The 14,160-nt window shown below is 51.5% G+C and overlaps 1 protein-coding gene across 2 annotated transcripts in view; it reads right to left on the reverse strand.

Moving 5' to 3' along the window:
* Nucleotides 1-9,001: 9,001 nt before the first annotated feature.
* Nucleotides 9,002-14,160, reverse strand: part of LOC115099912 (vitamin D3 hydroxylase-associated protein-like) — a 62,277-nt gene continuing 57,118 nt past the window's right edge. For both annotated transcript variants that reach the window (XM_029617905.1, XM_029617906.1), the window contains 2 exons: nucleotides 13,880-14,025; nucleotides 9,002-9,603 (listed from right to left, as the gene is read on the reverse strand). In XM_029617905.1, the coding sequence (XP_029473765.1) occupies nucleotides 9,460-9,603; nucleotides 13,880-14,025 (290 nt within the window). In that variant the 3' untranslated portion in view covers nucleotides 9,002-9,459. The remainder of the gene's footprint in view (nucleotides 9,604-13,879; nucleotides 14,026-14,160) is intronic.

Below are 14,160 nucleotides of genomic sequence, written 5' to 3' on the forward strand. Positions count from 1 at the left end.
TGTTCATGAAAGCATTTCCGGACCCTTAACGATTCACTTCCATCAAATGCAGCAATACTGAGCATCTTCTATTAAACTGAAACAGACACTACCAACCAATCACCATAACGTTTTACTTCTTGTTAAACTTTTTATCTTTCCTCTAACTCTAATCCCAGTTAGAATAACCCCTGTTTTATTGTAACTTTTTCTTCTATGCACTTGTTATACTTTTGTAATGTATTCGCTTCTGTTTTAGTTATGTACGTTATAATGTATTGCTCACCCCTTGTTTTATGTAAACCGACATGATACGAACTTCCGTGAATGCCGGTATAGAAAAACACAAATAAATAAATAAAAATAAAATTATGGTCAACAGTGTTGAAGGCAGCTGTTAAGTCGATCAGTACTAGGCAGTATGATTCACTGGGGTCGAAGCCCCGCAGTACAGGGTCTATTATGAATTGTAGAAGAGTTTCTGTTGAGCGATTCTTCCTGAAGCCAAATTGGTTAGGGTATAGGGTTTTTTTGTCTTCTAGATGAAACTCTAATTGGGAAAGAACTGCCTTTTTAGAGTTTTTGCAAGGAACGTTGGTCGGTGGTTATACCAATCGTCAGATCTTCCTGATTTATTTTTCAAAATTGGTTTTATAACTGCCTGTTTTAGATTTGGGGGCAAATATCCTTCTGTGAGGGCAAAGTTGGCAAGCGTGATTGTGGGGGTTATTGTTCGGTTTACTTGCTTCAGCAAAGAGGTTGGAATCAGGACAAGAGGGTGAGTAGCTGGTTCTGGTTTTGTTATGATTTTGCTTGAGGCTGGGCCAAAGGATGATCATTTATCATTTGTATCCATAACTTCCGAATTGTAAGGAGAGTTGGTGATTTGTTGTTTCAGCCTCTGAATTTTTTCGGTTAAAGCTGTTGCGTAGCCATTACATGATGTTTTAAGTGAATGAATTGTTTGTTGTTTGGCGTGATGAAGGGTCTTTAATCAAACTGTCTCAAATAGAAGTTCTGCGTTGAAAATTACTCCATGTATCTGTTTTGCGCAATAGTCTCTTTTTGATTTATTCATTAGGGTTCAATATTGAGATAGGTAAGATGTATATCTTTTTTAGTGATTCTTCTGAAGGATTTTTTCACCAATGTTTTTCAAGTTTTCTTAGGTGGTTTTTTTTTATTCTTTCAGTACTTCGTTATACCAGAGGTTCATTTTTTTGTGATTATTATTATTTTTGTTTATGTTTTTGGTTTGGATTGGGCTGTTGCGATTCCGGGCTGCCCCCGGAATCTTCCCCTACCTCGTCGGCGCTCCGCTCGGGCCCCGCGCGCCCCGGGCCTCCGGGGACCTCGGCCGCCGCGGGCCCGGCGTCTCCCCACCTCGCCCGGGCCTGCAGACGCTTCCCCTGCTGCCTCCTTGCCGCGCCGGAGCAGCCGGCGTCTCGCGGCGATAAGCCCCGCCCCTTAGACGCGCACGCGCGTCCCGGGTCTATATTTAAAGGGACCAGCGCGGGAATATTCGGGGACGCCTCCTGGTGATGTCAGACGCTGCAGGGTACTTAAACCCTGCAGCTGGGCCTAGTCTTGGCCTTGCAACAAGGTTCCCAGGCTTGTTCCTGCCTTCTGTTGCTGCGTTTGGACTGTCTTGTCTCCTTTGGGCTTCGGACTCGGATTGGCTGACGTATCTTCTTGGCTCCTGACCCCGGACTGGTATTTGGTATCTTCTGGCTTCTGACCCCGGACCGGCTTTCGTTGACCCCCTGGCTTCTGACCCCGGACTGGCTTGCGTTGATTCTCTGGCTCCTGACCTCGGACTGGCTGACAGCGATCCTTTGGTTCCTGACTCTGGACTGGCGAGCAACGACCCTTCGGCACTCAACCTTGGACCACAGCTGACCAGGCCCCCGCGGGCCCTCCTAAGTCCCAGCTGCCGGGTCCCTACGGGCTCCTCCTGGGGGGACTCCGGCTTCCAGGGTGAATCTCCTAAGTCCCAGCGGCCGAACTCCTACGAGCTCCTCTCGGGGGAGGATCGGCTTCCAGGGCGAAGGTTTCCTCGACACAGTGCCAGCGCTTTCATCACCTCTGCCCTCGCCAGAGCTCTTGGTCGCATAGGGCTCCCAGAGTTCCACCTTCGGCCAGCCACTAGTCTCTCCTCTCCGCCGCCCGGTCGGGGTCGCTGCTGCAAACACCTACAGCAGCTCCTCTTCAGGCTCCGATCGGCCCAAGGGTCCACGAACTTAACAGATTGCAAGGCCATGGACCCGGCGGACCTTGCCGGTCTAAAGGCCATTCCGGGCATAGCCCAGAAACTGCAGCAACAGCAGTCCTGCCTGGATACATTGATGTCTGCCGTACAACGACTGGCGGATCGCGTGGATGGGGCCTCCGCAGCTCACCCCGCAGCCTCCACGTCTCAGGCCAACCCGGCTTTCCCCGTTCCGGTACAGATGCCAGCACCCCCGAGGTACTCGGGGAATCCGAAGGCGTGTCGGGAATTCCTTAATCAGTGTTACATCCGTTTTGACCTCCTACCGGCGCAATTCACCACGGATCGGGCAAAAACGACCTACATCATTTCCCTTCTGGATGGGAAACCTTTGACTTGGGCTTCCTCCCTGTGGGAGCGCCAAGACTCCCGCTTGAATAGTCTCGTGCAGTTTGTCAAAGCATTTCGGAGGATTTTTGACGAGCCATCCCGGGCCTCCACCGCTGCCTCAGAGCTTCTTCAGTTGAAGCAGGGTAATCGCCCCCTAGAAGAATTTGCGATGGAATTCCAGACTCTGGCCACCGAGTTGGCCTGGGGCGAAGATAGTTTGCAGGGGATTTTCCTGGAGGGTCTCTCTCCTCGGCTCCAGGATGAACTTGCGGCCCGGGACCTTCCGGACGATTTACAGGAACTCATCGAGTTGGCTGGACGCGTGGACCGGCGTATTCAGCGTCGGTTCCGAGAACGAAGGTCCACCCAGGGGTCGTCCGCCCGTCGAACCACGCCTCCTCGGATTCGGGCCTCACCGTCCACGGCGGCTGCCCCTCCGCCCGAAGAACCCATGCAGTTGGGACGGGGTCCACTTTCGGCCGAGGAACGAAGATATCGACGTTCACAGGGACTTTGCCTCTACTGCGGTGGTAAGGGGCATTTTCTGGCTCGTTGCACTGAGCGTCCGGGAAACGCCAGAACCTAGAGCCAAGGGGGGAGGTGACTCTAGGCAGTATCTCTCCAGACTCCCCATTCACAGTTCCCGCTAAACTCTCTCTCCCGGGAGGAGGGCTCGACACCCTGGCTCTACTAGACTCTGGCTCTGGAGGGAACTTTATTCTCCGGGACCTGGTGCAACAATTTCACCTCAAAGTCGTGCCTCAGGAACCCCCGTTGCGAGTATCATCAATCCAAGGGGTTCCCCTTCCGGGGGTCATTACCACTCGCACGAGCCCCCTCCGGCTACAGGTCGGCCTCCTCCATACGGAGGAGATCTCATTCCTCATCTTAGAGAGATCCATTCACCCGCTCATCCTCGGACTGCCCTGGCTAAGAAAACATTCGCCGGTAATCGACTGGCACACGCTTCAGATCTCGTCCTGGGGACCCGCCTGCTTCCACAGTTGCCTCCCTGCTTGTCCGCTTCAGACGCTTCCACTTCTTACCGCTCCGCTGACGGTACCATCGCCGTACCAGGTCTTCAAAGACGTCTTCTCTAAGGAAAAGGCGGAATTGTTACCGGAACATCGTCCTTTTGACTGCGCAATTGATCTGCTGCCAGGTACCACACCTCCTCGTGGGAGAGTTTATCCCCTGTCCTTGCCTGAAACCAAGGCCATGTCAGCGTACATCAAGGAGAACCTAGACCGAGGATTCATACGACCATCGAAGTCCCCGGCCGGGGCCGGCTTCTTCTTTGTAGCAAAAAAGGATGGGTCTCTCCGGCCCTGTATAGACTACCGGGGCTTAAATCAGATCACCCGACGAGACCGCTACCCGTTGCCCCTCATTCCAGAGCTCCTGGATCGCTTGCAGGGGGCCCGCATCTTTACCAAATTGGACCTTAGAGGGGCGTACAATCTCGTACGGATTCGACCGGGAGACGAGTGGAAGACCGCCTTTAACACCAGGGACGGCCAATACGAGTATCTCGTCATGCCATTTGGCCTCTGCAACGCCCCGGCCGTGTTTCAGAATCTAATGAATGAGGTGTTGCGCGATCTGTTATACACCTCCGTAATTGTCTACCTGGACGATGTCCTGATTTTCTCCCAAAACCTGGAAGAACATCGCCAACACGTACGCCAGGTGCTGCTAAGATTACGGGAGAACCGGCTGTACGCTAAGCTGGAGAAATGCCAGTTTGAGAAGGAATCCTTGCCCTTCCTAGGGTACATCATCTCCTCGTCTGGCTTCCGCATGGACCCTGATAAAGTAGCAGCGATCCGGAACTGGTCCCAGCCCGTAGGAGTAAAGGCGCTCCAGCGCTTCTTAGGTTTCGCTAACTTTTACCGCCACTTCATCCCGCAGTATTCCTCCTTGGTGGCCCCCCTTACGGCCCTCACACGCAAGGGCGCGGATGCCCGAAACTGGAATCCAACCGCCATACAGGCCTTTCAAGCCCTAAAGGAAGCCTTTCTTCAGGACACTTGTCTCCGACATCCAGACCCCACACGCCCGTTCGTGGTAGAAGTGGATGCCTCCAGTGTAGCCGTGGGGGCTGTCCTCTCCCAGATTTCCAGAGAGGGAAAAGCCCGGCCATGTTCTTTTTTCTCCCGGAAATTCTCGCCTGCAGAAAGGAACTATGGTATTGGGGACAAAGAACTACTGGCCATTAAGCTGGCCTTCGAGGAGTGGCGCCAGTGGTTGGAGGGGGCTCAACACCCAATCGTGGTGTATACCGACCACAAGAACCTGGCGTACTTATCCCAAGCACAAAGGCTCAACCCCAGACAGGCACGCTGGTCACTCTTTTTTAGCCGGTTCGATTTCTCTCTTCAGTACCGACCGGCGGCCAAGAATATTAGGGCGGATGCCCTCTCACGAACTACAGAAATAGAAGACTCAACTGAGCCCCCTCAGTATATCCTAGATCCTGCAAAGGTCCAGTTGGCTGCCACCGGTCTGGCACCCGTGGGCAGCACGGTGGTTCCTCTCCGCTCGAGGAAAAAGGTACTAGCTTGGGCACACGACTCCTTGACAGCAGGCCATCCTGGAATCGCTCGGACCCTGGAACTCCTGACCGAGTTCTATTGGTGGCCAAGAGTAAAGGAGGACGTCCGCCTGTACGTCCAGTCGTGCCCCACGTGCGCTCAGCAAAAACCGTTACCAGGCCGTCCCTGGGGTCTCCTTCAACCCCTCCCGATTCCTACGGAACCCTGGACCCATATCTCCACGGACTTTGTGGTTGAGCTGCCGCCGTCCCAGGGGAAGACGGTAGTTTGGGTCACCATTGACCGCTTTTCGAAGATGGCCCATTTTGTGCCTCTAACCAAGTTACCCACAGCCCCGGAGTTAACAGAGCTATTTGTCCGACACATCTTCCGCCTGCATGGTTTACCGTTACACATCGCCTCGGACCGTGGACCCCAATTTACGGCGAAGTACTGGCGGGCGCTCTGTCAGAAATTTGGGGTTCAACTAGATTTGACCACGGCGTTCCATCCCCAGGGCAACGGTCAGGTGGAACGCACAAACCGAACCCTGAAAGCGTTCCTTCGAGCCTTTGTAAAAGACCAGCAGGACAACTGGGCTGCTCTCCTTCCCTGGGCGGAGTTCTCGTACAACCGTCATCGACACTCCGCCACGCAACAGTCTCCCTTCAAGATCGTGTATGGAAGGGTTCCCAAGCCACCACTACCACTACCCTGTTCTACGCCATCACCAGCGGCGCAGCTGACGGCCAGTCAGATTCAGCAGCTTTGGCTCTCCACGCAAGAGAGGCTCCGCCGCACTGCCGCACGCTTCAAGGCCTATGCAGACAAGTCCCGGCGACCTGCTCCTGTGTTTCTGCCCGGTTCCAGAGTATGGCTCAGTACTAGGAACATTCAGCTCCGGCTCCCGTCCATGCGGCTAGCCCCTCGCTATATAGGTCCCTTCCAGGTGGCTGAACGTATTGGCGCGGTTTCCTACCGTCTACGCCTCCCCTCTACCCTTCGCATACATGACGTCTTCCATGTCTCCCTCCTGAAGCCAGTGGTCCTCTCCCGCTTTCATCCTCTGCCGCCGAGGCCTGCGGCGGTCACTGCCGATCCTGGGGCCACGTACACGGTTAAGGAGGTGCTGGATGTCCGCTTCCGCCGGCGTCGGTGGGAATACCTCCTGTCGTGGGAGGGTTATGGCCCTGAGGAGAACTCGTGGGAGCCCTCCGCCCACATCCTGGATAAGGATCTCCTTCGTCAATTTCACTTGGCGCATCCTGACAGGCCGCGGCCCCCCGGGAGGGGGCGTAGGAGGGGGGGTACTGTTGCGATTCCGGGCTGCCCCCGGAATCTTCCCCTACCTCGTCGGCGCTCCGCTCGGGCCCCGCGCGCCCCGGGCCTCCGGGGACCTCGGCCGCCGCGGGCCCGGCGTCTCCCCACCTCGCCCGGGCCTGCAGACGCTTCCCCTGCTGCCTCCTTGCCGCGCCGGAGCAGCCGGCGTCTCGCGGCGATAAGCCCCGCCCCTTAGACGCGCGCGCGCGCGTCCCGGGTCTATATTTAAAGGGACCAGCGCGGGAATATTCGGGGACGCCTCCTGGTGATGTCAGACGCTGCAGGGTACTTAAACCCTGCAGCTGGGCCTAGTCTTGGCCTTGCAACAAGGTTCCCAGGCTTGTTCCTGCCTTCTGTTGCTGCGTTTGGACTGTCTTGTCTCCTTTGGGCTTCGACTCGGATTGGCTGACGTATCTTCTTGGCTCCTGACCCCGGACTGGTATTTGGTATCTTCTGGCTTCTGACCCCGGACCGGCTTTCGTTGACCCCCTGGCTTCTGACCCCGGACTGGCTTGCGTTGATTCTCTGGCTCCTGACCTCGGACTGGCTGACAGCGATCCTTTGGTTCCTGACTCTGGACTGGCGAGCAACGACCCTTCGGCACTCAACCTTGGACCACAGCTGACCAGGCCCCCGCGGGCCCTCCTAAGTCCCAGCTGCCGGGTCCCTACGGGCTCCTCCTGGGGGGACTCCGGCTTCCAGGGTGAATCTCCTAAGTCCCAGCGGCCGAACTCCTACGAGCTCCTCTCGGGGGAGGATCGGCTTCCAGGGCGAAGGTTTCCTCGACACAGTGCCAGCGCTTTCATCACCTCTGCCCTCGCCAGAGCTCTTGGTCGCATAGGGCTCCCAGAGTTCCACCTTCGGCCAGCCACTAGTCTCTCCTCTCCGCCGCCCGGTCGGGGTCGCTGCTGCAAACACCTACAGCAGCTCCTCTTCAGGCTCCGATCGGCCCAAGGGTCCACGAACTTAACATGGGCAATATTTGTCTGCTATTTCATTAAGCATTTTTTCCCACGCATCAAATGCTTCATTGCAATTTTTTAGAGTTAGGAGCAGATTTTGGTCTCTACAGCATTAGTTAGCATTTCGGATTTTATTTTCCTTCTGAATGATATTTTCAGAGATTTTCGCTATTTGTTTTTTGTATATAAGATCTGCCTTGTTTAAATGGTGGTCAGACCATGGGATTGTTGTTTTTTAGTCTTTATACAATAATTATTGGGGTTTGCGAAAATGAGATCGAGCACATTGCCAGCTTTGTGGGTGGCTTCAGAGACGTGTTAGGTCCATCCTAAGGCTTCCACTGCTTCTAGGAACATGTCGCATGAGATGGATCTTGGTGACTCGTTTACATGAAGATTAAAATCTCCTAAAATTATTGTCATCTCTGGGTTAGGGAATTCTTTAATGAAAAGTTTGATTAATGGTGAGCAGTCTTTAACAAGAAGGCCAGGAGAGCAGTATACTAGTCCGATATTGATTTGTTTTGATTTTAATATGGCTACTTCATAATCAGTTTTCTTTAGTGTTAAACTGAGTTCTTTTTTTGCAGATTATTAGTAGGCCTCCACCTTTTCTTTTTTGCCTAGGTATGTGAAATAGATTGTGCTTGGGAAGTGATAGTTGGTTTAATAGTACATTGTCCTTGTCTTTTAGCCAGGTTTCAGTTATAAAGAATATAGTTGGCTGTTGGTCATTAATAATATTGATCAGCGGGAGCATAGCATTCAGTAGTAGAAGGTTGATCAAAAGGCTTGTTCTGATGTTTTGGTGTTTGTAGAATGCTGTAGAGATTTATTAGTTTTGGTAGGATTTGTGTTTTTGTTGCTCATTATGTCCCCTTTTTTCCTTTGAGCTGTTATTGGCTGAATTTTGCTTTCTAATTCCACATGTAACTGTGATTAGTCGCTTGAGATAGTGGAGCCTTCAGGTTGTGAGGATGGCAGGGGGTAAGGACTGCAGTTCCACAGTAGGTGAAGTTCGCAGGAGGAGCAGTCGGCAAGACGGGCCAATCGCCTTGCTTTAATTTGCATATATGCACTGCTGCTGCACCACAGCTGTAAACAGATGGCAGCAATGTTCACATTCCCCTTGTGCCGGCCTTGACAATGCTGTGTTTGTTGTGATTTTTTTAATTCATTTTTTAAAAATTGATATTCCACCTTATCCCACATTCAAAGCACAGCGCATAAAAGTGGGCACAATATAACTAACAGGCATGGACTATAGCAACCCAAAGCATAAGAGACAAAATAATCTGAAATGAGCCGGAGGCTTCCCTGATGGACGGCAGAGCCACCAGCCATTCCATTTTCCTGGCTGTAGTACAGGAGCTTTCGAGACCATGCAGCTCCCTTCCTGGGATCTGACTGCAAATCCCAGGACAAAGCAGGGTGGGTGGTGGGGAGAGCTCCTACGAGTCCCCACCTTAAGAAATAAAACAGAGACCTCCGTGACCCCCCTGAGCCACTGTCAGTCTGTCTGTATTTCACAGCCAACTTCTCAGTTACCTTCTGCAGGGGAAAAAAACCCTGCAATTCCCCAAGAAACAGGAGAGTCTGAGAGAGAATTTAATCAACAGATTGATTTAATAAATGGTGTTTTGCTATTTGAGTACAGACAAAGAAAATATTGGTTGTTGATTTTTGCCTTGTGAGATCAATTCTCCCAGTGCTGCACACCGCGCAGTCCCTCCCCTTCCCTTAGCTCTCTCGGTACATTAGGGGTGTGGAAGACAGCAGTAGCTTGCACATCAGGTGAAACGCTGCCCACCTCCCCCACCACTTCTGGAACCAGTGGGAGGTCCATGCTCCTCACACACAGACACATCCCTTAGTGCATACCCTTAACGCGCCCATGTGTCACAAATCAAGTAAGCAGTAAAATTCTATTTAAAGCACAATTTCAGGCTGGCTGGTGGTCAAGACACAGCCTGGGTTTAGTGTCGCTCTCTTACTGAATCAGCCCTTCCAAAACCCCTTCGTCTTCCTCTGCTGGCAGTCATCCACCACTCTACAGCTCTGTACATCACTGTTGAGTCGGTCTCCCACTCCACCGTGTCGCCTGGGTCAGTCTCTCCACCTCCTTCATGAACCGAAGGCACAGCTCCTCCTGCCACGGTAATGCCACACACTGCACCGCCACGGGCAGCCCCACGCCTCCTTCCATGGCCTGCAGAGAAAGAGGCAGAGATAACACTCAACGCATCCTAGGGAAACTCCCCAGCTATCCAAATATCAAGGTTTGGTTCGACTAATAATTTGGCTTCTTAACTTTTGTGCAGCTCCTTAAACTGTTTGCCTGCAATTTCCCGATTCCCCTTGGAGCAGCCACATCTGGAAGACGGTCACTGACATCATCGCGCACCCTGGATCTGAATGATCCACAGTAGGCTATGACATCATCGCTACACAACTGGATCCACCGTGGCTGCTCCCATGAATGCTGGAGAGATGTGGGAATCGGCCGATAGAATTCCAGCAATACAGGGCGTAAAAGTGACAGGGAAAGCCTGCCATGTGTATCATCAAAATAGAGCACAGCGCAGAGCGGGCCCAATTTTAAGTCACAAGCCCAAAACTGAATATTTGATACTTCAATGCACGGTGGCACTTGCAAAGGTCAGCACACATCCTGCAGTGAGTATCTGTGTGTGTGCACGGTTGCACTTACTGCAGACAAACAGATCGGTGCGTGAGCTTCAGGTGAGCGTGGAAGCAAGAGTTAGCAAATGGAGGCAGGGGAGCCCATACAGCACGCGAACTGAAGGCCGAGTATGGCACAGGTCAAAGCACAGCGCGAATGTGTACTTCAAAGTGACTGCCCTTCCGCCCGGGGCTGAAACGAAATATCAAAATTTCAACCAAATAGCAGTCCAGGGCCAAATGCAGCTTTCTTGTCAAGCCCTAGTGACAGCGAAAGAGACTGCACTGTACAAATCAACTCCTCTTGTTGGTACCTTTCATTGATTCAAATGATAGAAATTCACAAGTCATATCAAATTTGCAGTTAATTCCTCTGACTGTGTATGTAAAACCATCACCCCCCCCCCCCCCCCAACCATTCAAATCTAGTGAAGCCAGAAACTCTCCTTTGCACATTGCTGCAATATCCGAGCGCAGTCTCCATTTGAAAATGAGGGACCTTGAGAGCCACATTTACCTTTTTCAAATGCAAAATCAGATGGAAGGACCCTTCCTTTTTGGGCACCACGAAATATATGGAATACTTTCCTGTTCTCCGCTCCCCCGTAGGTACGGGAACAATGGCCCCCTGTCTCTGCAAATGATATATGGTCTCTTGGATCACTTTCCTCTTGGTGAACAGGGCGCAAGGAGAGACCATGAACAAGTCTCTTAGCGGTCGAGCAAATTCTAAAGTGTAACCGTCTCTTATCACGCTTAGGACCAACTGGTCCGTCGTGATTTTGCCCCGCTCCTTGTAAACAGAGTCAGACATCCTCCAATAGGAGGGATAGAGGAGTGGACCGACCTCACTTCATTGCAAGGGTTTAGCTCCATCAGAGTCTTTGCTAAGGTCATCCCAGTTTGTTTTTCCTCCAGATCGAAAGGACTGGCTCCAGAATTGTCTTCTGGCCCTTGTCTCTGGGCCCCCACCAGAGGCCTATTTTGTCGAAACCTCCTATTAGGCCGGAATCAGGAATGCACAGAGAAGGACCCCTTTCCTCCTTTCAGCTTATCCTCTGGCAATCTATGCCCCTTGTTCTCCCAAGACGCTTCACTAGCTCTTCCAAGTCCTCTCCAAATAGGAGCTTTCCCTTAAAATGCAATGTTCCAAAAGCCGACTTAGACCACACATCCGCCATCCAGTTCCTTAACCAAAGGAGACACCTGGCCGAGACTGCTGACATCAATTCTTGAAGAAATTCTGATGAGGTCATACAAGGCATCAGCCACATAAGCCACTGCCGCCTCCAGACGCTCCGCTTGTTTAACTTCAGACGCAGACAGTAGCCTTGTAGCCTGCGATTGCTGCATCCAGTGAAGGCTAGCCCTCTGCATAAAACTGCTGCATGCCTAACGCAGACACCTCAAAACATCTTTTTGAGATGAACTTCCAATTTTCGTTCCTGCATATTCTTCAGCACATGGTTAGTGGTTGCTGACCACTGACACTGACGCATCCACCTTTAATCGTCAAAAGCTTAAGCGTGTCCTCCGGCAACGGGTCCAACTTAGCCATCGTCCTTCCAACGTTCAGGCCAGTCTCTGGAGTGTCCCACTCCCTGATCACTAATCTCTTCACTGACTTTTGAAAGGGAAAGGCTTTTGCTTAAGGTCCACCCCTTCTTGATCAGATTCTTCTTGCGGAACCTTGATTCCCAACTCCTCTAGAACATGTGCACTCAGGGGCCACAGCTCTTCTTTGCGAAAGAGATGTACCCATCCGCAACAGGGACTTGGTCCAGCCCTTCATCCGGCTCCTCAACGTCTGGACTAGTATCTGCAGTAGCCGCACTGGGAGAGACAGTTACCAGTGGAACGTCTTCCTCCGAGTCTGCCTCCGGACTAATCAGATGTGCCGCCATGCCTAGAACCCTGAGTTTGCCTAGAAGCTTTCTCACTTGAAACCCTGGCCGCAGTTCAAAGGGCCCCTCAGACCGAGCTGACTGCTGCACTGCAGCTTTCCTAGCCAAGATATAATTGTGATGGAGAAGGTACAGAGAAGGGCTACCAAAATGATAAGGGGAATGGAACAACTCCCCTATGAGGAAAGACTAAAGAGGTTAGGACTTTTCAGCTTGGAGAAGAGACGACTGAGGGGGGATATGATAGAGATGTTTAAAATTATGAGAGGTCTAGAATGGGTAGATGTGAATCGGTTATTTACTCTTTCGGATAGTAGAAAGACTAGGGGACACTCCATGAAGTTAGCATGGGGCACATTTAAAACTAATCGGAGAAAGTTCTTTTTTACTCAACGCACAATTAAACTCTGGAATTTGTTGCCAGAGGATGTGGTTAGTGCAGTTAGTATAGCTGTGTTTAAAAAAAGGATTGGATAAGTTCTTGGAGGAGAAGTCCATTACCTGCTATTAAGTTCACTTAGAGAATAGCCACTGCCATTAGCAATGGTTACATGGGATCTTCTTGGTGTTTGGGTACTTGCCAGGTTCTTATGGCCTGGATTGGCCACTGTTGGAAACAGGATGCTGGGCTTGATGGACCCTTGGTCTGACCCAGTATGGCATTTTCTTATGTTCTTATGTTCAAGTACACTTTATGCACAAGCAGCGCAAACTTAGCTGAAAACACTGAGGAATCACCAGGATCCTCCCGCAGGAGGTCCTCCTCCTCATCTGAATTAGCCTACCGCCTGTGAACGGGGCGCTATACGGCCAGGGACAAAGGAGTGGGGAAATCCTCCAACCCCATTACAGGCTCTGACGCTTCCTCTGCTGAATGAAAGGTGCCCTTTTGAGGCACTCCTGTGCCTGCATTGCGTCTCAAGTGCTTCTGCAGCCTGACCTGAACCACTCTCTCCCCCAGAGACGCATCGGGAGCAGAGGCTAGTGCATGAGAGTTATGTGTGCGCATCGCTGCACAAGTAGCAGACATTGCTGCGCACCATTCCCCGAGCTCCAGCCGCGCAGCCTTAGTCGTGCAAGCCTGACTGCATGGCGTACGGTCACGGCCGCCCGAGAACTCCCAAACTGGCTGGGATGCTTCCTGCAGCCTCGGCAGCTACTTCGACTCTACCACTCTGCCTCGCTGACAGCATGGAACACTGAACTCCCTATTTTTTTATTTTTTATATATTATATATTTTTTTTTAAAACTTTAACAGATTAATTAACAAAAAGGAGCTGAACAAAAGGCCACTTCCCTGTGAGCTAAGGCAACTGCTACAGGACGTTAAGAGCTCTCCTGGGGGAGAGGGAACTGGCACCACCAGTTGTCCACTTCTGGCAGCGAAAGGATCGAGCCACACAAGGATCCCCAATCCCCTGCTCGTCCACCTCTGAACCAGGAGGGATAGCCCCACAAGGGCCTAGCAACCTCCTGGGAGGAATCCTCTAATTCTATATATATATTTAACTGACTGCAGGATCTGCACCTCTACCAGCTGCTGGAGACAGAGAAATATTGAGGGACTGCAGGATGCTCACTAGGATATACGGCAGTGGTCAGTAAAACTTTCTCTGTCTCCATCTGCTGGAAGGGAGGCAAAACCCAGGAGTCTGGACGGATCCGGGTATGAACAGGAACCTGGCAAACTGTATGAGCCAATGTAATCTTTTTTCTGCTCACGTTGACTATGTTATTGTATACCATGGCCACACAATCAATCATTGCCAAACACAGTCGCAAAGCCGTTGGGTGTCCTTACCACAAGACTGCTGCTGTCTTATTTTATTTCTACTCGCAAATAGGACAAATTTCAGCTGGAATACAAAGAAAGAAAAGACAATCAAGCAAATGCGAACCTTTGTAAAGTTCTTATCCCAGAGGTCCATATAGTACCCTTCGCGCAGTTTCAGTTTTCTCTCGTCCTCCTCTGTCACCTTGGTTACAGGCACCACTCCAGCAGGGAAGTCCAGCAAGTTATACAGGATGGTGTAGCTCGTACCAACTGCACAAGAAATGGCAACTTTTAAATCTACAGATTCAAGGCAAATTCAAGTTTCTATTTTGACAGAAATCCCAGAGAGTGAGGATGCTAAAGGGTTAATAAACCACCTGTTATGGGACATTCGTGGCCACCTGA

The sequence above is a fragment of the Rhinatrema bivittatum genome, chromosome 10, assembly GCF_901001135.1.
Source record: "Rhinatrema bivittatum chromosome 10, aRhiBiv1.1, whole genome shotgun sequence".
In the NCBI taxonomy this organism is placed as follows: Eukaryota; Metazoa; Chordata; class Amphibia; order Gymnophiona; family Rhinatrematidae; genus Rhinatrema; species Rhinatrema bivittatum.